This window comes from Malaclemys terrapin, chromosome 7 (assembly GCF_027887155.1).
Source record: "Malaclemys terrapin pileata isolate rMalTer1 chromosome 7, rMalTer1.hap1, whole genome shotgun sequence".
Classification (NCBI taxonomy): domain Eukaryota; kingdom Metazoa; phylum Chordata; order Testudines; family Emydidae; genus Malaclemys; species Malaclemys terrapin.
The window spans coordinates 5,762,949-5,787,677 of NC_071511.1; the positions used below are offsets into that span (position 1 = coordinate 5,762,949).

The window sequence follows — 24,729 nt, forward strand, 5'->3', positions numbered from 1 at the left end:
GTGGAGTTAGAGCGCCGATTCGGGGATCGATTGTCGCGTCCCGAGGGGACGCGATAAATCGATCCCCGAGAGGTCGATTTCTACCTGCCGATTCAGGCGGGTAGTATAGACCAGACCTGAGTGAAATACATATAATCTAATATTGTGTAGATACCGTTCAAGAATTCTCTGATTTGTAATAGTGCCCACAACTATACCCGCTAGGAGGGAAAGACTCCTTCAGACATATCCCTACAATGCTGACATCTTTCATCATTACTCCTCTTTGTCTCTCAAAATGTATCTTTCTTAGCTTTAAACCCCTGAAGCTTGGTATACCAACAGGCTGAACACTAATCAATATGACAAGCTACTGAACCAGCTTCAGGGGTGGCCACATATATTATATATACAGCCGCACTGTAATTAATTTCTAAAAAATATGATTCAAGCAGTTTTTTTCCCTTTATACAGATATTAAGCAGAAAAATACTCAGCTAAGCATTATATGGTGCCCTCTGCTGTACATTGATACACATGCTCCTTTATTTAAAATGAAGAACCAATGAGCGATTTTAATATTTATAATTTTACTTTGGATTAAATGTTTATTAAAGTTAAATGTTTGTGCAATTGAGATGCTGAGCATAATGCTAGTGCCTGGAGATTTCTCCCATTAGACACTTTCAAATATTCATGTTTCAGATGCCACAGATGCATCACCTTTGCAGAAAGTAAATACAGTCTCTACTGGAACTTTGTGATGTGCAGTTTGGACATGATTTATTTATATCTCTGAAAATAACAAGGGAAAATCAGAGCAAACAATGTGGCTTTATTATTCCGGAATTTGCATACTTCACCGAATTTCACATTTATTACAGGTACAAGCTAAATCCATCACATGACAATATGGAACCATATTTCTTCTGCAAGAACATCATTATTCCTGGTATTAGGAAGAAAAATCACCATAATAAAAACAAATTCAAATGCATCTATTTAAAGCCTTAAGTGAACAATATTACTACTCTGTACAAACTGCAACGAATAATAATAACTTTTATTGTATTCACATTTCTCCACCTTCCTTAAATCTGACATTTAAAGGAGATACAGTTCCAGCACATTTTCTTTATGGCACAGAATACAGATTTAATACAGCAGGAACGCAGCTTTGTTATAAATGTTACAATTAGTTCTGCGTGTGAGAAGAGAAAGCAATTCTGTATCTTGCATTGTTCTCGACTGATTGCCTGTTCTTTAATAGTCCTGTATTTTAAGCAAAAGCCTGACTTTTAGAGCTACAGTGATTAAATTATCTGTCGAAAGTAAAGGCATCGTTGTTAGGACTCAAGTCTATTGGGGTCTGGTAAAGCTGGCCTATTTTCATCATCAGGCACATGATGCAAACACCATCTGATTTGTGCCTTCTATGTAGAAGACAAACAATAGTTACGAACTTTGTGGAATGGAACACAACGGGCAAGAGAGATTCCTTTCAGCACAGGCAAGAAAAGTCCTTCAGTCTTTGCAGCCTGACACATTGCCCTTCAAATGGCACTTTGCTCAAATAGGTTCATTGCCATAAACAATTAGTGGTATTTATGATTTGTTAAGAACTAAGGGTATGTTCAGCATAGTACGTATAGACAAAATTACCGTCTGTGGCCCAAGGAGCTATGCCCATTGCTCCATTTTCCTAGTGTTTATGAGTCTATTATAGATTCCCTTCTACCGTGCATAGTTCACGACTAACAGAAGTGCACGGCTACTCAACCATAGCCAGATTAGGTTTGCTGAAGTTTCACAGCACCCAGATTTTACTTTGAGTTTCAGGTTTACGCAAACCTAAAACTTGTCATAACAAAGCTCATCTATTTAATTAGGAAATCAACTACATTCTCCCATATTCTCTTCACACATACATTCCAAAAAGGCCCGATATCTCTTATTCCCTCACTCCCAACTGATGCAATCTTCCCGGGGAAAGGGACCGCACATGTCAGCATTAGCCAGAAAATTAGAGTTTTTTCCTGCAAAAAAATTTAGATGAAAACCAAAAGAATCATTTTTTGTCGATGGAAAATTTAAATTTTTGATGAAAATTCAAAACCCCAAAATATTTCAGTATGGAAATGCCACCACAGTGCCCCTATGGAAGTTGTAGTTTGGGTGCCTTCTGGTTCCATTCTCTTCTATAGGATGGATTCAGAGATGAGACTTCTCACGATGCACCATGGTCCTACACTTGGAGAGGGGAGGTGGTACATCATGGGAATCTCTGACCACAGTGCATCATGAGAGATACTGTCCAGGCAGGGAGCCTGGCCTAGGGTTGCCAATCCTTCAAGATTGTCCTGGAGTCTCCAGGAATTAAAGATTATGTCATCTGATGAAACCTCCAGGAATCTGTCCAACCAAAGTTGGCAACCCTAGCCTGGCCCCCAGAGGAGAATGAGGATGTGAGGCAAAGAAAATACAACTCCCATGTGGCATTGTGGGGGAATATCCAAATCTAAATATTTACAGAAAAAAAGTTTCGAGGGAAGTTTTTGACCAGCCCTAATTGCTTCTCCGTTCCAATAGTCAAAAAGGGACCAGATCAAGGGCCTTCACATTATTAGACACCCTCTCGTCAGAGGCTAATATGAAACAGTACAAGGTCTAGGGGCAGCTGCCTCACAGAAATCCCAGCTACTGGAGTTGATGACGGCTGCCCTGTAGCCTCACAGATGGAGCTCTACATACTCTGGTCTTGTAGTAGGGAACGGTCACTGTGACAGAGTGGGATGTGCCTGGGTCAAAGTGTGAACTCCATGTTGTACTTCAACTTCCATTTTGTGTTACATGCTGAACTCATGTCTGACCTGGCCCAATGCAAGGTTATCACACCATGTATTTCAGTCAGCAGCCTTGCCCCAAAGAGGTGTTTGACATCTCATTGAAGGACTCTCCTGGAGTAGCCATCACAGAGCAGATCTGAAGCCATCAACTGTGGTTGCTGCTAAACTGATGGTCCAACTCCAGGGAACAATGGACTCTCTGTAAAGGAGCCCAGAGCGTGGAAGGGATAAACATGGCACAAGAGAACATGGCAAAAGGAGACAGAGACTGTATTCAAGGGTGAGTGCTTTTCTGTGGAGTGGGATCTCACCATGGCCACAGGGGAGCAGGAGAGGAGAGGGCGGGGGAGGAAGGGGAATCTGCCCAGTCTGAAACACTGACAAGACTTTGGACCCACACAAGTGGTCAGATCAAACAAAGGGAGGGGGCATCTCAAGACTTCTGTTAGTGTTCAAAGATCAGTAACTCTCAAGTGCTTTTAAAAGTTAAATGACTATGGTTAAGAAATTCCTTTGCTAAGCCTGGGTCCGTTGCTTTCCTGCCACACTGTTCCTAAAGGAGTTAATAATAATAAATAAATAAAGATATCCTTTCTCCTAGAACTGGAAGGGACCTTGAAAGGTCATCAAGTCCAGCCCCCTGCCTTCACTAGGCAGGACCCAGTACTGTTTTTGCTCCAGATCCCTCAGTGGCCCCCTCAAGGATTGAGCTCACAACCCTGGGTTTAGCAGGCCAATGCTCAAACCACTGAGCTATCCAGAATGCCCACAGCCTTGTTGTAGCTTTAGGGTTGTATGTGTAAGCAACTGAGGGCCTCGGGAGGTCTGACAACTGTTTTCAAGGTCTTGGGCAGCTGGATCGCAGAGTCCCACATCCCAAGGAAAGATGTCAGACAAAAGGCCTGAGTCTGGGAGTGTGCCCTGTGGATCCAGAGCTAGAGACAGGTTAGACCCAGTTAATTTACAACCGCATGGAACCCAGAGGTTAGGTCGACTTACAATAGATGGGGACCCTACAGAATGGCACCGGGCCAGGGTGTAATACTCACACTATGGAAAAGTAGAATTTCCCATCAAATGCAAAATGTCAGTTCCACATAATTATCATCATCATCTCACCAGCAGCAAGCAGTATGAACTGTCAAACTGCCCTGCTGAAGCAGAAGTTGAATTTCACCCTTCCCCCGCAAATATCAAAAAAAGCCTGGTGGAGCTGTTTTTTATTTTCCCCTGTGGAGCAGCAAGGACTGGCAGTGCCTCGATATTTGTGCCAGCGTCCACTGAGGTGACGGGGAAAGGTGATGACAAGTGAAGACCCTTCCTCCAATGCCACCGAGTTCTCTAGCCTGACTAGTTTATGCATGCTTCTCTCCACACATCCGTCTTCTGCACAGCAGCCCAGGTGTGGAATTACCAGCACTAATGCTGTCCCTGCAATGGCCAAGGTACAAACTGAACAGTGGTTTGTAAAACACAGCAGATGGAAGGAGGAAAGAGCAGACCCGTATGCTTGTCATTGAGGCAATATATATTTACGGAGATTGTAAGCGCCTTGCAGCAGGGACTGTCTGTTCTGTGTTTGCACAGTGCCTAGCACAATGGGGTCCTGAGCTATGGCTAGGCCCTCTAGGTGCTACCACAATACAAATAAATAATAATGTATGTTTTTGGGGTAGGGAGGGAGTGAAAAGATTTGTATTTCTGCCTTGTAGGGAATAACAGTAATTGTACTAATCATTAACGGAATCTTCCCCTCCTCCTCATCTGGCTAACGGTGATACCAAAACATAAGTGGCCTGTTCCCCTCCCCATAATGTTCATGCCTAGAGCTGGGCTAAGTATTTTTTATTTTTGCAAACAATTGCCCTTTTCCCAGTGCCAGGATTGTCTGTGAACTATCTGTCTAACTCTAATTTGCACCAATGGTTTCCAATTCATTATAAGGATTAATTTAGAAGCTTCATTTCCACACTAGACTTGCTTTTCAGTTCAAGTTTCCTACATGCAGCAGTACCCAAGGGACCCCTCCTCTGAATAGGTCCCAGAGAAAGCGGGTGAAAACATTCCCTATTTCAATTTCCTCATAAAACTTTCAACAGAATGTCTACTTTCAACAAAACATGTTCATGGCATTTTCACATTTTTTTCTTTAAATCAGGTTTGTCCCAGATTCTCCATCCTTGCTGAAGGATAAACATTCCATCTCTTTTGCCCACCCTGGGTGACTGTCAGCTCTCCAAGGACTGTGTTACTCTGTGTTTGTACAGCTCCTAACACAATAGGGTCCTGTTCTTGGGTGGGCTCTAGGCCAGTGGTTCTCAAAGCCGGTCCGCCGCTTGTTCAGGGAAAGTCCCTGGCGGGCCGGGCCGGTTTGTTTACCTGCCGTGTCTGCAGGTTCGGCCAATCGCAGCTCCCACTGGCCACGGTTCGCCACTCCAGGCCAATGGGGGCTGCGGGAAGTGGCGCGGGCCGAGGGATGTGCTGGCCGCCGCTTCCTGTAGCCCCCAGTGGCCTGGAGCCGCGATCGGCCGAACCTGCGGATGCGGCAGGTAAACAAACCGGCCTGGTCTGCCAAGGGCTTTCCCTGAACAAGCGGTGGACTGGCTTTGAGAACCACTGCTCTAGGCATCACAGTAATACACAATAACAGTTACAGTAGAACCTCAGAGTTACAAACACCAGAGTTACAAACTGACCAGTCAACCACACACCTCATTTGGAACCAGAATTACACAATCAGGCAGCAACAGAGACCAGCAAGGAAAGCAAATACAGTACACTACTGTGTTAAATGGAAACTACTAAAAAAAGGGGGGAAAGCAGCATTTTTCTTCTGCATAGTAAAGTTTCAAAGCTGGTACTAAGTCAATGTTCAGCTGTAAGCTTTTGAAAGAACAATCATAATGTTTTATTCAATTACGAACATTTCAGAGTTACGAACACCTCCATTCCCGAGATGTTGGTAACGCTGAGGTTCTACTGTATAGTAAGTCTTTGCTGTACCAGAAATGCATCATCTTTCTAAAATATTATCGGAAAGAACAGAGAAAGATAGCAAAAGGGAACTAGGTACTGGGAGCCGATTCCCTTTTCTTTCTAGAGCAATTAGCATCAAACGTACAATGTTCTTTGCACCCTTTGCGTGCGCACAGGAGTCAGACGATAACTGTGAAACTTCATTTCTTCTAACAGATCCTCCTACAAAAGCTTTTCTAGCCAGCTAAAGAGAATTAGTCACCACATCTTGGTTCCCCCACCCCCAACCTGTGCAGTTGTGCGAAAACATTCCAGTAGGCTTGAAGGAATGACAGACTTGAGGTGACATCAGCCAAGGGGCACAGCAAATATTCTCGGCCATTTGCACGGTTACAATGTGCACAAAATACCAGTGATACTCGCTGTTCCGTTTGCAGAGTACACAGTTAAAATAAAGGAGCCAGGAACCACACAAGACACATTCAGAAGGTTTCCTATGGTTACTGCTGCCATGGAAATCATTTTAATCAGTTTGGCCTTGGAAATTTCTGGCTACACAACTAGAAAACATACTCCAGTCCCGGTTAAAAAAATTGGGACCTACAAGAAGAAATGGAAAATAAAAAAAAATAAGCTTGAAACTTGGGTCTGGTCTACAGTGAGGGTTTTAGCCACCAGCCTAGTTACTCACAGACTTTAAGGTCAGAAGGGACCATTATGATCATCTAGTCTGACCTCCTGCACAACGCAGGCCACAGAATCTCACCCACCCACTCCTATCACAAACCCCTAACCTATGCCTGAGTTATTGAAATCCTCAAATCGTGGTTTAAAGACCTCAAGGTGCAGAGAATCCTCCAGCAAGTGACCCGTGCCCCACGCTGCAGAGGAAGGCGAAAAACTCCCAGGGCCTCTGCCAATCTGCCATGGAGGAAAATTCCTTCCCGACCCCAAATATGGCGATCAGCTAAACCCTGAGCATGTGGGCAAGACTCACCAGGCAGCACCCAGGAAAGAATTCTCTGTAGTAACTCAGATTCCACCCCATCTAACATCCCATCACAGGCCATTGGGCATATTTACCTGCTAATAATCAAAGATCAATTAATTGCCAAAATTAGGCTATCCCATCATACCACCCCCTCCATAAACTTATCAAGCTTAGCCTTGAAGCCAGACATGTCCTTTGCCCCCACTACACCCCTTGGAAGGCTGTTCCAGAACTTCACTTCTCTGATGGTTAGAAACCTTCATCTAATTTCAAGTCTAAACTTCCTAATGTCCAGTTTATATCCATTTTATATCCATTTGTTCTGATGCAAGCCCGTAGCATAGACTTGACAAACACCAACACAGTGCAATGGGCACTGGGCAACTTCTCCTGGTTCCTATCTGGGGGTGAGCTGAACGGGTACAACTCAGGCTTCACTGGTGCAAATCACATCTGTGTACATTTGCACTAGCTCAGCTACCCCAGGGCTAAAATACCTACTGTGGAAAAGGCCTTAGAAACGAACTTGTAAGTGTTTTGAGACCTTGGCAGCTCTGGGTAATTGGATGCAACTCCCAATAGTTTATGATGAGGCTGAATTTGTTCCTGTGGGTAAGTTGGTGAAAGAACAACAGACCTTTGTAAACCTGTTAGCCACAATGGCTAATGCAACTGCAATTTCACTAACTCCACGTGATTTGCTCAAACCTCTAATATTCTCACTCCCCAACTTGCTAGGGGCTTCCCTTTTCTCACTCATGAATTCCAGTGGATTGGTGACAAGAAAGAGGAGGAGGAAAGGTGGTGATGGTGGTGGGGTGGGTAGCTAATTGCTCACAGCTGTGACCAAACAGCTCCAATTTAGTATGCCAGAAGCTACAACCAGCTGGAAAGTGTGCTACAGCGAGTGGTTAGCATGCCGGTTAGGTGGAGGTTTATCCCTTCTCTAGGGCATAGCAAAGTTCCTCAGGAGCATCCCTTGCAGATACAGAGGCAGAAGGACTCATCTATCTACAGGCTTTCCCACCCCCACCCCGCAGAGGGACTTCAGTAATTACATTTCTATAGCTTCCTTATCTCCAAAAGCAGCCATTATGTCTTTTATCATTGGAGCAGCAGCATGTGCACCGGGGCAACTGATACCGAATGAATTATTTGCCGTGATGACTGAGTGCTAAGCATCACCCTCCTTAGTGATAATAATAATAGTGATGCTTAGCATTTCAAGCGCCAAGCTTTGGAGTCAGATCACTGCAGAGCGTAAGAACCGTACATAGAGGAAAAAATAGCCAGGCTCTTTCTGCCTAACGCAAGAGTGCATTGTCATTTTGGCAGCTCCAGCCCAACTTCTGCGGGCCCCGATCCTGGCTGGAGCTCAATTTTAATGGACCTCTTGGGGCCTAGACGGAGCACCACTGACTTCAGCAGCACTCCATGGGGGTGCAGAGCTCTGTGAGAATGAGGGCTTGGAGTCCAAATTCACACAATGTCCTCAGCTCCCTTTGAACACAGGGATCGGACCGTCGTCGGAGGCGGTCAGCGCCTTGCAGAACCTGGCTGTATGCAATGGAACAGCCCGTGCAGCACCAACGGGAGTACAAGTGAACAACAAAGCGAGTGATTTCCAGCTGAGAGATCATTTCCCTTACATGGATCTAAACGAGAAGCAGCTCCACTGAAACGAATGGAAGACTAGATTGGTGTAAAAAAGGTGCAACAGGACCATAAACAGCAACAAGCATTTTACGGCACATGCAGTGCTATGTTTTAAACACCTAGACATACCAAAACTTAATTGGAAAGACTGTGTGTGTAGCAACAGTCATGCCTGTATGGCTTACGCAGAAATTAGTTTGCTTTATAATCAGACAAATTACAAATAGCATCACAAATTCCTTAAATGTTAGCTAATGACCACAAATCAGCATCATGTCAGGTGCACTGCTTACAGAACCTTCACCTCTGATTTCCTGTGTGACAACCGCCTGGTTATTCATGGTAGAAAAATTAAATGTACCGTTGAAATTCACAAACAAGCTATTATGAGACCATCAGGCAAAAATCTGAGCTGATGCTATTTGCCGTTACTTAAGCTTTTCCATATACTTAGAGGACCAAGATTTCTATAAGGAGATAGTATTCAATTAGAATGTAATAGATTATTAAAGTAGTGAATCACTGATACAATCATTAATGGATGACAATTGAATGTACAATTGAAAACTGAAAGAATGCGGGAAGATTTTTAAAGATAAACAGTAGACTAGGGAAGAGACTCTCTGGAAAGAAGTGAGAACAATGATCTGTAACGGGGAACAAATTAAAGACAAGGGCCTGACTTCTGCTGATGGAGCTCGGGGTAGGATCTGGCTGCAGAAATGTTTTTGTCTTAAGAAAACGAATCTCGACTCTGTATGAAAGGCTGCAAAGTGAAATACTGGCCAGGGAAAAAGTGATCTTTTTTAGACTAACACATTTCAGTTTTTTAAGTCCCTTCTCTCTTAGGCTATAAGCCCTCTATTGGAGGTGTAGGAGTTTCTCTCAAAGCATAAATGCCCATTCGTGCTACAATCCCCACCGCTGGTGGAGATAATGATACTAATACTGAGCCCTTTTGATTGGGCCTTACGCATTGTGCACTGCACAAACATTCATTAGCCCCCTCAACCACCTCGCAGAGAAATATTACTATTTCCATTTTCCTGGGTGGGGAAACAGGTATATAGGGCTGCATTGTAGCTTTCCCAGATTCAGCCATGCTCCAGGGGTTCCCAAAAGTATTCTCCCTGCAGGGGGTTGAGAAGTGGAGGGTACTATGTGGGAAACCAAGTGAGAACACACGGGAGAACAATCTTGAAAGGGTCCAATGTACCCTCCCTCCCACAATGGTCCCAGAGCCCCTCCCCACCAGCCACAACCCAACCCAGCTAACAGGCTCCCATTTGGGCTCACAAAGCACAAGGTATGGGATTCTTGGAGGCTGACAGTGAGTCAAGTAGAATTAGAATCCACGAGTTCCCCGTTCCCAGTCCTGTGCTGACTCCACTAGACCACGCGGCTTCCCAGGATAGGTCTACACCGCAAATGAAGTCTGGCTGCAGCGTGGATAGGCATATCCCCCGCTAGCTTTCATCTAGATAGCATGGGCAACAAGAGCAGTGAAGACAAGAGAGTGCGGAACCCGGAGCAGGCCAGCAACCCAAGTACTTAGTGTCCCCGGTGGGCTTGGAGTGGGGCAGCTAGCCTGCGCTGGTCACATCCTCACTACCACTGTTACCCACGCCAACTGGACGAACGCTGGCTCGGCTATCAAACCTGCATTTGTGCTGTAGACGTACCCTGAGACGCAGAGTCGATTTACCGAATAAGAAAACTTAAATAAACAATTAAAAAAACCACAACGTACTCACACATAGACGGCAATAAACCACAGCTGCACTACGATGAGCCACTAAGCCAAATGACATCTGCAACAATCAAGCCCTTATGCTGGTGTAATTAAGGCCAACTAAAAGCCTAACAAAATGTGTACCCCTTACCATCTTAAGGACAACTACACCTGGACTCCGTCAGAATACTGGAGGAAGTTATTAATTATTATAGCATTACAGACAATTACCTAGAGGCATATTGTGCTTGGCACTGTATATGTGTGTACACCCCCCACACACGTGGGCGAAGATGTGTTTCCTTTCCCAAAGAGCTTGCAAAGTGAAGAGAAAACAGAGTGGGAGAAAGGAAGTATTATCCCCATTGTCCAGATGGGAAATTGAGGGATCATAGAGAAGATCTGGAATTGAATCCAGACCACCTCACTACCAGTCCTGTGGCTTAACCACAAGATCATCCTTCTTTTATGGAAGTGAGCACCACACTGAAGGACCTTCAAGGCTAAGGAAAAGGACCTTATACTGGAAAATTCACTCCTGGGAATTGACAGCAAGAACACCTGAGACAATCTCAAAGGCTTCTACCAGCCAGGAGAGACTCAGGATCCAACTCTGCTCTGAATTACACCAGTTTTACACCAGCCACATCCCATCTCTTGTGACTTCACAGGAGTAATTCCTAATTTACAGCAGCATAAGTGGGAGGAGAATCAAACCTTATCCTCTTGTATCAGAGGCCTTCAAAGATCTTTGCAACATGGACCATATGTTAATAGAGAGAGAAGTTGTCTCATGGACGTCTCCCACTGACAATGTCATGGACACCCTCTCATTCCTATTTGTTATCCCATAATGTCCTGGTGGCAACTACAGACATTATTTCCAGTGAAAAGTAATACTGGGGAAATACTGAATGTATTTTTAGTTGACTTTGGTGCAATGTGGCACCTAGAAACAAAAAACTGCCAGCATCACGTGGGCTGACAACTCTCCAGGGCTCTTCACCGAGTGCTAGGAGGGCCACCAGTGGACCACAGCCTGAGAAACACCATTTCAGTAAACCACGTCCTTTAGATGTCTTTGCACACCCTTTTAATTGTGTTTCTCTTCTCTGTATGTAGGTATTTTTCTCACCAACCCACTAGTGTCACTCTGAATCTTTTCACTGAGGGATCTTGAATTGCTAATTTAAAAACCACTATGCTATCCTAGAGCAGCAGTTCTCAAACTGTGGGTCGGGACCCCGAAGTGGGTCGGGACCCCATTTTAATGGGGTCGCCAGGGCTGGCTTAGACTTGCTGGGGCCCAGGGCCAAAGCCAAAGCTCAAGCCTGAGGGCTTCAGCCCTGGGCGGCGGAGCGAAGGTTACAGGCCTCCTGCCTGGGCTTCAGCTTTGGCCCCCCAGCCTGGGGCAATAGGGCTTTGGCTTTGCCCCACCCCCACTGGGGTGGCAGGGCTTGGGCAGGCTCAGGCTTTGATCCCCCTTCCTGGGGTCCTGTAGTAATTTTTGTTTGTCAGAATGGGGTCGCAGTGCAATGAAGGTTGAGAACCCCTATCCTAGAGGAATAGCTCCCTTGACAAAACACCTCTCTTCTCAGCAGGCTACAAACATCGCTGTAAAAAAAACGTTCCAGCAAAGAATCAGCTGTGAAAACCATCAAACCAGAAGAATATGAACCTTTAAATAAATGAGGTCAGCTACAGCCAACGTTCAAGTGATCTGAATGAATGAAGGGCTATTCGATCCCACAAACATTCGGTCAGCGATGGCTGTATTAACTTCCACCATCCACGATGGCGCTCTGCTTCTAAAGCATTGGGCACTTCTCAAGAGACGGCTCCTACTGAGAGAACTCGGCCCCTTCCATGAGTAATCTTTCATCGCTCGTTGAGCCATGTGGCATTTGAAGTGCTGGTGATAAATACAAGGCTCAGGCCCTTTCAGGAAATAAACGGTAGCCAACTACACATTGTTACTATGCAACTCGGAAACCTGACTTGACAATTAGAACAATATCACTGCAATAGCTCTACAGAAGGGAGCTTTGCTACCGAGTACTGGGACGTCACCAAAGGCAGGTTCTTGTGAGTAAAGATGTGAGATGCCTTCAGATCCATCTACTGGCTGAATCCCCTCAACAACCGCACAATAGAATAGCGGAGAATTCAGATAAAACTTTGACCAAAGCAACCAGCCTCCCCAAAAAAAAAAAAAAAAAAAAATTCTTCCACTTCACAAGTTCTCCAACTGCTGCTAATCAGTTCTTTTCATACCAAGCATTACTTCATTTACATGCACCTAGCACAAAACGGCCTTGATTCCCGATTGTGGATTCTAAGCAATACAAATAAATATCAAGCTTACTAAGGGGTAAAACGACACGTCTTCTCAATTACTCATAGGAGGTAATGCCTACTCAGCACAGCAAGCACCCTTCGTCTACAGGGGGTAGCAGAAATAAGAAAACTGATTGCCTTCCCCCCACTCCTCTTGAGAACTTGGTCCAGTATGCAGATTATCTGAAGCATTAACGTCATCGCTGCAGGAGAACCTCATGAAACAAAATGTAATGGCTACAATTTTTTCCTCCTGGCACCCCATAAAAGAGAGAGGCTAGGAGTCAAGGCTATGACTTGAGAAAACGGTGCTGTATTGAAATACGAACCATGCCAACAGGCAGAGACACTGAAACCTCATCCAGTCCCACAAAGGCCTTATGAGAAGGTAGGCACTGAGTTATACCTGGCCACCAAAGAACTATTTAATAGTCACAGATTCTTATTCTTGGCATCCAGAAATTTGCACACTGCACAGTACTAAGAGTAAGTCTTCTCCAGACATGTAATTCCAGATGAAGTCTTTAGCAATAATGGGCCCCAATTTTCCAGTGTAGATTTTAGGCAATTTGCCAGACATGGGGATTTTCATCTCAAAAAATCAAAGTCTAAATTACCACCAATTGTATGGACTTGTGGAAAGGTCCAAAAGGACAGTAAAGAACCTTATGAAGAAAACTTTTGAGAGTGGGGATGATTTGTATAAACTTTACTGGTTTACTGAAGTACACCTCTGGAGAATGGCTTTTCTCCAACTCAGCAGTTAATGGGAAGAAGGATCCAATCTAATTCAACCAACTTCCTGAAATCTCATCACAATGAAGCCATACGGAAGATGAAAGAAAATCAGAAGTGGAAGCAGAAAGATTATTTTGACAAAAGAGCCCATGATCTCCCATCTCTTTCCTCAGGCACACTGTATGACCTGGGTTATCACATCTCTAATACTTCCCTACTTCACAGGGTGCTGTAAGGACAAATACATTAAAAATTGTGAGGCACTCAGAGGCCCATATAAGTACCATAGATAGATCAATAGTATTAACACTGGTTTTTCACTGAAAACTTACAAAGAGAAGTCATAAAATAATAAATTAGGTCCCAATACTACAAACACGTCTACACATGCTTATCCTAACACATGTAAGTAAATGGGACCATTGAACTCACATGCTTAAAGTTACATGCGTGCACAAGTATCTTGCTAAATCGGGTTTCTAGTTTATGTCTCAGAACAGAAGGCTGAAGAAGAACTTCAACTTTGGCAAGAAGTTATTTTCCCTTTCTTAGGGCTCACCGGTTGATGGATCAATTTTACAATAGCTGAAGACAATGTAAATGTTTTTCTTAGAAGCATTTTATAGTGTTCAATAAAAATACATTCATTTACGTTTGGTCGGTCATTTGAGTTGGACACGACTACTGTTGTATGTCAGAGCGTTAGCTTGCTTCCAAGGCTTTATAATTCATACATACAGTTTAAAAAAGAAACAAACTAGTATAAATTCTCACAGGTCTGTGGCGATAAATTGTCCCATTGGGGTTAATTTTAAGTCCTGATGCAAAGTCAACGGGCCAAAGCAGCAACTCCAATGAATCTATAGACACCTGTGGCTGGCCCATGCCAGCTGACTCAGGCCTATGGGACTGCAGTGTAGACTTCCGGGCTTGGATTGCAGCCTGAGCTCTGGGACCCTTGCAGGTCTTAGAGCCTGGGCTCCCAAGGCATTTAATGGTGCAGAGCAGGAACATGAAGAAATTAATGCCGATAGACTCAACATTAACTGCAGAAGATATAATGTCATGTAGAACAGCTCTCCATGAGATAGACCCTGCTTTACTCACTCCTGTAGAACCCCCAAACACATGGCATTCCAAGGGATGGCTTCTGGAGATGGGAATGGAAGGGTATTCATGGTCATTAGGTTCAATATTCTTCCCACCGGTACATTTTTTCTATTTCAGCAACCCACTGCAAAAACTGAATAAGAGAACATGGCCTTGAGCTACTGCAATGGAAGTGATATGAACAGAAGCTCAAACAGGATAAGATTGTGTAAGGTATGATCATGGTCTCCACACTAAAAGCCTTAGAAATAAAAACGCAAGGACGTGTAGAATATCTGAATCCTAAAGGAGATAGAGATGCAAAGCATGTTTATTCATGAAAGGAAACAACTGCAAGCAGTGTACAAAGGCTGAAAACATATGGAAGCAATAATCTGTATTTTCTTTTCTTTCCTTTTTTTTTTTTTAACCAGAGACAAATGCTTCAAAATTCATTGTTATTCATTCATGTGCTATACTGAAAACATTGTTGTTTCTGCTCTTTGGAAGCTACACCAGTAATCAAACTGAAGACCGAAAGCTGGCCAGGGACAGGTACATCCCCAGGGAAGAATGTGACTCCACTATATGCAGATTTGGGTTATGTACAAATATAGAATTACTAATTACTTTACTAATTATTAATGGTATGTTAGTCCCTAGGACAGTGGTTCTCAATCAGGGGTAGATGTACCCCTGGGGTACACAGGTACATCACCTCATCTAGATATTTGCCTACAACAAGCTACATTAAAAAGCACTCGCAAAGTCAGTACAAACTAAAATGTCATCTAATGATTTGTTTATACTGCTCTATATGCTGTACAGTATTTATATTCCAATTGCTTAATTTTATAATTATATGGTAAAAAGGAGAACATATGCAATTTTTCAGTACTCGTGTGCTGTGACACTTTTGTATTTTTATGTCTGATTTTGTAAGCAAGTCATTTTTCAGTGAGGTGAAACTTGGGTACACAAGACAAATCAGACTCCTGAAAGGGGTACAGTCGTCTGGAAAGGTTTAGAGTCACTGCCCTAGAGGACTCAGCTGAGATCAAGGACTAGGCACTGTACGAACACCCAATTTGTACAGTCCCTACCCCCAAAGAATTTACCACCTAAATAAAACAGACAAAGATTGGGCCTGTCACCACACAGAGATGAGGTGATTTCCCCGACATCACACAGCAATTAGGTGTCTTGACTCCCAATCCAGTACTCTGTCCACTAAATCACACCACCTCTATATACATCTAGGGTCCTCTTTCCTTGAGGCATTGGACGCTTTATAAACACAGTGAATGCTTTCAACAGCTCTCTCCGCAGGATTTCATTCATTAATGTTAAATATTATCAAACCGAGAAGACGGTTGAACAAATGGTTTCCCTTCTTTTAAAGATTCTGCTTTACAGTGTCTTTTAAAGTACTGGGCAATGCTTGTTACATAAGCATAAGCCAAAGTTATGGAGACTGTAAAACAATTTTAACAGGCTACTTGAGGAGAAGTGGAACTTTTGACCCTCAAAATACGACTTAGGGAAAAAATGTTGCAGCCTGCTATAGGGACAAGAGTTCAATAAACAACACAAATGTGATTTCACAGCAGCCATCAAAAACTAAAAGCATTAGCATCATTTTTATGGCACATTTATTACAGCTATTTAAAGCTGTTGCAAATGAGAAGCATAACTATGGCAACAAAGATTTTCTGCAAGAGTTTGGCTAATTTTAAAAATACTATCTATCTTAGGGTTTTATACTGCCACCTGTCAGCACAGTATCTGGGCACCTTCCATGTAAACACAATAGCAACAGCAAGTCTCTAGTGGACTTCATGGAGTCTCTGGCACTTCTCCATTTAAGAACATAAGAGTGGTCATACTGGATTAGACCAATGGTCCATCTAGCCCAGTATCCTGTCTTATGACAGTGGCCAGTGCCAGGTGTTTCAGAGGCAATGAACAAAACAGGACAATTCTTGAGTGATCCATCCCCTGTTGTCAACTCCCAGATTCTGACAGTCAGAGGCTTAGGGACACCCACAGAATGGGATTGTATCCCTGGCCATCTTGGCTAGTAGTCACTGATGGACCTGTCCTCCATGAACTTATCTTGTTATTTCTGAACCCAGTTATAATTTGGCCTTCACAACATCTCCTGGCAATGAGTTCCATAGGTTGAAGTTGTGTGAAGTATTTCCCTATGTTTATTTTAAAGCTGTTGCTTATGAATTTTGTTGGGTGACCTCTAGTTTGAAAGTAAGTGATGGTTTAAAGTAAATAACACTTGCCTATTCCCTTTCTCCAATCATGATTTTATAGACCTCTATCATACCCCCTCTTTTGTTTCTTTTCCAAGCTGCACAGACCCATTTTTTTAAATTTCTCCTAATATGAAAGCTGTTCCATAACCCTAATCATCTTTGTTTCCCTTTTCTGTACCAGTGCTAATATCTCTTTTTTGAGTGGGGTGACCAGAACTGCACATAGGATTCAAAGTGTGAGCATACCATGGATTTATAGAGTGGCATTATGATATTTTCTGTCTTATTATCTATCCCTTTTCTAATGGTTCCTACATTCTGTTGGTTTATTTGACTGCCAATGCACACTGAGTGGATGTTTTCAGAGAACTATCCATGAGGACGCCAAGATCTCTGTCTTGACTGGTAACAACTAAATTAGACGCCATCAGTTCTTTACTGGATCAGGCCTATGGTAAGATGAATATTTATTAGGAAATTATGAGGTTAAAACTCTGCTTGGAGTGGGGGGGTGTTGAGTGTGGGAAGACTAGGTGTGGGGACTGGGAATAAAAGGAGTGTTTGACTTGTGAGGGTCACTGATGGTGAAAAGACTCTCTGAAAGAGAAAACACATCTAAACAATACAGGGCTGTAGATGATACACCAAAATCAGACAACATGTGGCAGGCAGTATGCGTGATTGTATTCAACAGTATATTTTAAAAGCGGTACTAAAGCAATTTCAAGTATAACTTTCTCCAATATCCATGTGAAAGGACTATCAAAAACTTCAGGGTGGCAAAAGCAGCATGAGCCGTTCTCCTGATTGGTACCCATTTGTCACCTTTAAGGTTTGCATATTCATACTAATTGCATTAGGAATAGGCTATAAATTCCTTTCCCTTTTCTCTCCTCTGACCACCTCTTTTGCAGGCTTTTCTTCGGCCAGACATTATGCACAAGACACTTCTAATGGCTATTCATTCACTCAACTCCAGTGACAGCTTTATTTAATGCAAAGCTTGTTAACAAGTTGAATGGCAAGCAGTTTAATGTAATGCAGATCTGATTAGGAAACAGCAACCAGACTCCTAAGGAGTTGGAGATTTTATTGAATAAGATTTCACTTTCTCACACAACGCCACCTTTCAAGTACCAGCCTATATTAAATACTGAATGAGGAATCTGTTATTTACATTATTGGTCATTTTCAGGAACACAGCCATACACAAATATTTGTCTTTTTATACATTTAATTCACAGTCTACTGTAATAAAAAAAAAACATGTTATTAAAGTAAAAAGTCACTTTGCTGTTCAAGACCACTGGGAAATTGCAGGTTACAGTAGCTACTGTTTGATAGTCATGTCTTTGGAGGAATGCAGTGCAGAATTGATGTCTAGTGATGACTAAATTCAGTCTTGATTCTTTTAAATAAAATAGTCTATTTTTCTTCTCTTTTTGCTAAATCACTGCAAACTGAACTTTTAAATTCTGAATTATAATAGGTGGGGGATCCGTGATGCACAAACTTCCATGGACTTCATATGGGTATTGTGCATCTATAAGGGCCCAAATTTAAAGAATATGTTGCATATGATTTATTCTTACTTGCATCCATTGAAATACATATTAAAAATGTTGGCACATTAACATAGAAAATCCACAAGTTTACATGAATGTGACATTGTGATGTAAAGATATGATTAATACAATTCATTCATCATTATAAATCAAGATTTTTTGAAAACTCCTTTCCTTTTAAATTATTATTTCCCTTCCGCTAAATTAGACACAGTGGTCTTATTCTGAAGGCAGAAATAGTTTGGAAGAATATAATTTATTTATGAATGGTTTCCTTCAAACAGGAAGCATGCATATGCTTCCAAGAATGATAATTTCAATCAATAATCAAAATCAACTCCATACCTAAAAAAAGTGACTTTCCAATTAATGTAAAAGCATAAAAAATCTCTGAGATCTGACAGGACACAATTTTGCTTGCTTGTTAACATGGACATATAGATCATGCCCCAAACTGCAGTTAATTAGAAACACACAATTCCACATAATTATATATACCACACAAAGCTTGCCTCAGCAACTGGGATGAATTCCACTTTCAGTGTCTGCATGCTTATAAATTCCTCTCTCCCTGATGTATGCTGTAAATTCCCATCTTTGAAGCCCAAGTCCAATTTACATTTATCAGCAAAAGTACACTGTTAAAGGATTACAAAAAGGCTTACGAACCTCTAGTGGTTAATTGATATGGGCTTGTATCCTTAATCCGTACATCCCCTTGAAAACTATTGTTTCTTTCAATTTCACCCAGCGGTTTAATATATTCATGAACATCCCCAATACTAGTTAAATATACTTTTTTCCATATTCAGCAGGTCTATTCTCCCATGAGTGTGTGACCTACAAAAGTAACTTATTAATATTTGCCTACTTGTAAGTCCTAGGCACTAATGGGAGAACAGACCTCTCAAAAGTAAAAATGAATGTATGTCCACTGTATATATTTATTTAAGCAGGCAAATTAGCTGGCTTTATTTTACTTGATTATATATTCTTATATTTAGGCAATTAAAATAATTATATGGGAGCTGGTACAGTCACCAGTGTAACAAAACAGCTAAAAGAAGTTCTAACTTATGCAAATGGGCTATTAACATAAGAACATAAAAACGGCCATACTGGGTCAGACCAAAGGTCCATCTAGCCCAGTATCCTGTCTTCCGACAGTGGCCAATGCCAGGTGCCCCAGAGGGAATGAACAGAACAGGGAATCATCAAGTGATCCATCCCCTGTCACCCATTCCCAGCTTCTGGCAAACAGAGGTTAGGGACACAGTCCCTGCCCATCCTGGCTAATAGCCATTGATGCTATCCTCCATGAATTTATCTAGTTCTTATTCCAGCAGCCAGGGACAGCCAGAGTTCATAGTGCAATTGCCACACACCCCATGTCCTTGGGAACATCCCGGCACCGGCTGGCATAGAGGCAGTGTGTAAGCTCCACTGTTAAACAACGTGGCCAACAGCCTTGCATTGCTAGAGCATTAGAAAGCAGCTGGAGCAGGGGTCAGAATCTGGCCCACTGATTTCAATGGATTTACTCCTGATATACACTGGTGAAAGAGAGGTCAGAATCAGGCCTTCCATTAGGATATAGGAAATAACTCTCTCCACTGATATGGTAGCCTTTCCTTTAGAGCCACCACCATCCACTCCCAGTGTGCCAGAAACCTTCATTACGGCTTGGAAATTTCGAGAGAGGACGGCTGCTGCCATGTTAGTGCAATTTTATGGCAAACCAGTCATCCACAGAGATTAGTGCAATGCCATTTGACGTTGCAAAATAGCATCACCAAATTGTGACATTAGGGAAAAATGGCCTGCAAAGATGTTGATAAGTAGCTGCAGATTTTGATGAATAATGAAAATATTCATTTAATGACATAATGAAAACCAAACCTGTACACCGCACAGCTATTTGTGATGGTTAGAGACAGACAGGCGGTAACTTTGCAGGTTGCCTCTATCTTCATGTAACATATTTATAAGGTCTCCCTGCCTCTTTCTAACATTATGAAGCATCTTGCAAGCTTCTGAGACAATACCAAGTACCACATACCGGAGATCTGAAGATGCCTTTGACAGCTAACAAAAGCCCTTTATAACCCCTGGAAAAAGATGCACGGGGTGACTGTACAAACATATTATGACACATATGTGGCGGATCAGAGTATGGGAAAAGCAACAGGACACTGCAGCTGCCTGAAGAGAACAGGAGCAAGCGTTGGGCAGACTGCTTCAGGCAAAGGTTGGGGCGTGCAGCCAGGAGACAGCAGTCACCATGGGAAAAGGCTGCCAGTAACCCTCAAACCTGCAGTACAGGACATTGGGACATGGAGCATAATTGCTCATTTCTACATTGAGAAACACCCAGTAAGGGGCAGGTTGGAGTGGAAGAAAGGAATGATGGTTAGTATCCTGCCTCAGTTTAGACCCAGATTTGCCTCTGTCCTACTCAGATCTTGCAGTACTTTGCTTTCACTATTGTCAGTCGGATATAAACACAGGATTAAACTGAGGGTATCGAATCATAGAATCGTAGTGGAAGGGACCTCGAGAGGTCATCTAGTCCGGTCCCCTGCACTCAGGGCAGGACTAAGTATTATCTAGACCATCCCTGACAGGTGTTTATCTAACCTGCTCTTAAAAATCTCCAATGATGGAGATTCCACAACCTCCCTAGGCAATTTGTTCCAGGCTTCGTTCATGCCAAATAAATTAACCCTGCTACTCCCAGCATTATGCCGTTCATGTCCCTCATTTTCCCTCTGCAATTCAATCTGATGAGTGAGACGCAATTGCTAGGGGGATGGCAGAAGCTGCAAAGATGAGTTGGGCATGTAGAAAGCAGTGGCACCTGAGTGGGCAGTTCAGAAGCAGGCAGCCGGGGACCATCATTCTAGCGCACCGGGGGGAAAAAGAAGTGCTTAGAAATGTTGGTGTTTCTCTTGCTCTGGGTGTGGGATGGATTTCAGTGCTTTACAGTCCCAACGCATACTATCACAAATCCACCTGTGCCCCAGCAGGGAAACACCTTTCTTATGAAGAAGACAAAACCGACAGGACGTTGAAAATGACCAAACATAACAGGTAGCAGATCTAGGGTCCCAATTCAACATTCACAATTGATTTAAATAAATTAAAAAAAAAAAACCCTTTGTGACATATTTTCAAACTGGAGATGAACTGTAAAAGTTCTGAAGCACTGTATCAATGAAAGGAGACTGAAACCCCAACCAAAGGACACAGATAAACAGGCTGTTCACACATGGGAAAGGAATCTCCCCGGGCCACAAGCCTCATTGAATGGTGCCACCGCTGCAGCTCCTCTGTGATCCTTCAGGTGGAAAAACGAAGTGAGGAAATTCACACACGAATCACCCCCTTTTGCATTCCTTCCATGCACTTTGTGGCCTGCTCTTGAGCCAGTTAACTAGGAAACTGTAAGACATGCAGGGGTTCCTACCTCCATTTATGCAAGGCAAACCCAGGGCACTGGTCACCACAGGCGTTGCAAGGCTGTCCTCGCTCTGGCTCGCCCAAGGCAGTCAGCTTTGAAAAAAGAAAGCAAAGCAACGTGTTTCCCTCTCCAACCCTCAACCTGAATCCTTCCACCCCACCTCCCCAGGGGCTGGCCAGGGCTGAGCCGGGCGCGCTGCTCCCACCCAGGTAACACTGAAGCCGGTGCCCGGTAGCTCAGGACAAAGGCAGGGCGAGCCCCACTGCATGCGGCTCTCTCTAGGTCCATGCCCGGGAGCCACCTTCTGCGGCACCTGCAGTGCGCGCCGCGGGGGGAGCCGGAGGGGCAGCATTGGGGGGCTGCCGGGGCCAGGGCGAGCGGCTGCCGCGGGGCGCCCCCCGCCAGCAGGGGCCGGTCCCCGAGCCCTGGCCGCAGCGGACCCCGGGGCGCACTCACCGATCTGCTGGAGAGCCGCTTCCGAGAGCCCCGGCTGAACATGGCAGCGCCCGGCCCCGGGGCTGCTGCTCCCCGCAGTCCGTGTGCGAGAGAGCGCGGCCGGCACAGCCCTGCGCCCGCAGCCCGGCGAGCCAGCGCCCCGCCCGCCTGCCTCCCAGCCTGCCTCCCACTCGCTCCCCTGGGTCCCTCCCTCCCCGCCTCCCCGGGCCCCTGTCCTGCCCCTCGTCCGTCCCCTGCCCCCTGCCCGACCCTGTCCTGCCCCTCGTCCGTCCCCTGCCCACTGCCCCCTTCCACTGCCCCCTGCCCGACCCTGTCCTGCCCCTCGTCCGCCCCCTTCCACTGCTCCCTGCCCGACCCTGTCCTGCCCCTCATCCGCTCCCTGCCCACTGCCCCCTTCCACTGCCCCCTGCCCGACCCTGTCCTGCCCCTCGTCCGCCCCCTTCCACTGCCCCCTGCCCGACCCTGTCTTGCCCCTCGTCCGTCCCCTGCCCACTGCCCGACCCTGTCCTGCCCCTCATCCGCTCCCTGCCCACTGCCCCCTTCCACTGCCCCCTGCCCGACCCTGTCCTGCCCCTCGTCCGCCCCCTTCCACTGCCCCCTGCCCGACCCTGTCCTGCCCCTCGTCCGTCCCCTGCCCCCTGCCCGACCCTGTCCTGCCCCTCGTCCGTCTCCTGCCCCCTGCCCGACCCTGTCCTGCCCCTCGTCCGTCCCCTGCCCGACGCTGTCCTGCCCCTCGTCCGCTCCCTGCCCACTGCCCCCTTCCACTGCCCCCTGCCCGACCCTGTCCTGCCCCTCGTCCGTCCCCTTCCACTGCCCCCTGCCCGACCCTGTCCTGCCCCTCGTCCGTCCCCTTCCACTGCCCCCTGCCCGACCCTGTCCTGCCCCTCGTCCGCTCCCTGCCTGTCCCCTTGCACTGACCCTCGCCTACCCCTGCCCCCTGCCTGCCCACCCCTGCCCCCTTCCACTGCCCCCTGCCGGCCCCCTTTCACTGCCCCTCACCAGCCCCCTGCCCCTCGTCTGCTCCCTGCCTGCCCCCTTCCACTGCCCCCTTCCACTGCCCCTGGCCTGCCCCTGCCCCTGCCCCTCCTGTCCCCTCCTGCCACTGCCCCTCACCTGCCCCTTCCCACTCCCTCCCTGCCCACTCCTGCCCCTCACAACTCCAACCCTGCCCCACTCCCTTCCTGCTCCCTCTTGGCCGCCTTCCACTGCCCCATCTGCTCCTGCCACTGCCCCTCACATTCCCCATTCCAACTCCCCCTTCCTCTGCCCCTTCCTTCCAGCTCCCTCGGCTGCCCCCCCCCCCAGGTGCTCGAACAAGTTTTATAGTGGGCTGAAGACAGACACCATGCATTTGGGTTGTTATTACTATTTCATGCCAGGGGGTGCAGCAGCACCTCTAGTTCCAGCACCTATGCCTGCCCCCCTTATAACTCCCCCTCCTCTGCTCCTGCCCCCTCCTACCACTGCCCCTACCTGCTCCCCCACCTCCTCTGTCCAGCTCACTTCAATGTCCTGCCCCTTCATCCAGCTCACTTCCCTGTTCTCCTTCCACTGTCCCTGCCTCTGCCCCCTCCTTCCAACTCGCTCCCCTGCCACTGCCCATCCCCCCTACCGCCTCCTGCCACTGCCCCTACCCACTCACCCTGCCTGCTGCCTCCTCCTTCCAACTCGTCCCCGGCCACTGTCCCTGCCCATTCTCCCACCCCCAACTCAGTCCCTCAGCTCCCTTTCCACTGCCCCTGCTCCCGTCCCACACTCTACTTACTGAATGGCCAGTAGATCTCTGCCCAGCTGATGGGGTCCCCTGCAGCTTCTCAGACCTTTGTCAAGCCTGTGTGCTGAGCTGCCAGCTGGACCTACTCCCTACAACAAGGCCCCTCTGGTCTACAGCACTCTGGTGGAAATTGCAGCAGCTTCAGTTCAAGTTTTTGGCTTTTTAAATGAGTATTTTATTGAATTGAATATGAAAATAAATAATGCACTCAGTACCATAGCCTTTGGTATGTTATTCAATGTATTTTATGCTGTCCTCACAGTTCCAGTTGTCAGTAAGCTACACCATGTTGTCATTAAGTTTCAGAGTTAACAGCCTGTTATTCTTGTTTATACAGTGTAATCAAATAGCTGCAGCAGACCAAACACCAGCACCTGCCCTAAGGCCTTTGCAATCTGAGGGGTTAGCTGGCACACTACAGGACAAAATGAAATGTACAGAGAATGTTGTGGGGCAATCACATTTTATAAAACAGGGTTCTATAGAAATGCTTAGAGACAGAGGATCAGGAGGAGCTCACCTCCAGCCCAGGTGATGGAGCAACATGTCCATTAGTATTTCGTAGATTCACCCCTAGTATTTCTTGTCCCTCACAGTGTCGTCTCATCTCCCTCCTTTCCTTTGTGTTTGTTCTCTTCTCTGCCCATCTCACTCACTTTGGGACCTGTGTCTCAGAGCTAGTCAAAAATCTGTTTATCAGTTTCATAGTTTTCAATAAAAATGGAACTTTTTTGCTGGAATTGTATAATAAAAATCATTTTTAATGTTGCTCCAAATGTCCCGTGAGCATTTTTTGAGGTTTTGGTGAAGGAAATGAAACCGAAAACCTTATTTCTGGGTTTTTATGTATTAGTTTGAGTTAA

General features: G+C 45.3%; 1 protein-coding gene across 1 annotated transcript in view; it reads right to left on the minus strand.

Annotated features, from left to right (window-relative positions):
* Positions 1-22,176, minus strand: part of PRICKLE2 (prickle planar cell polarity protein 2) — a 185,356-nt gene extending 163,180 nt beyond the window's left edge. The window contains exons 1-2 of the mRNA XM_054035701.1: positions 22,093-22,176; positions 21,643-21,728 (exon numbers count right to left, since the gene is read on the minus strand). Of these exons, the coding sequence (XP_053891676.1) occupies positions 21,643-21,728; positions 22,093-22,134 (128 nt within the window). The 5' untranslated portion in view covers positions 22,135-22,176. The remainder of the gene's footprint in view (positions 1-21,642; positions 21,729-22,092) is intronic.
* Between the last annotated feature and the right edge of the window lie 2,553 nt (positions 22,177-24,729).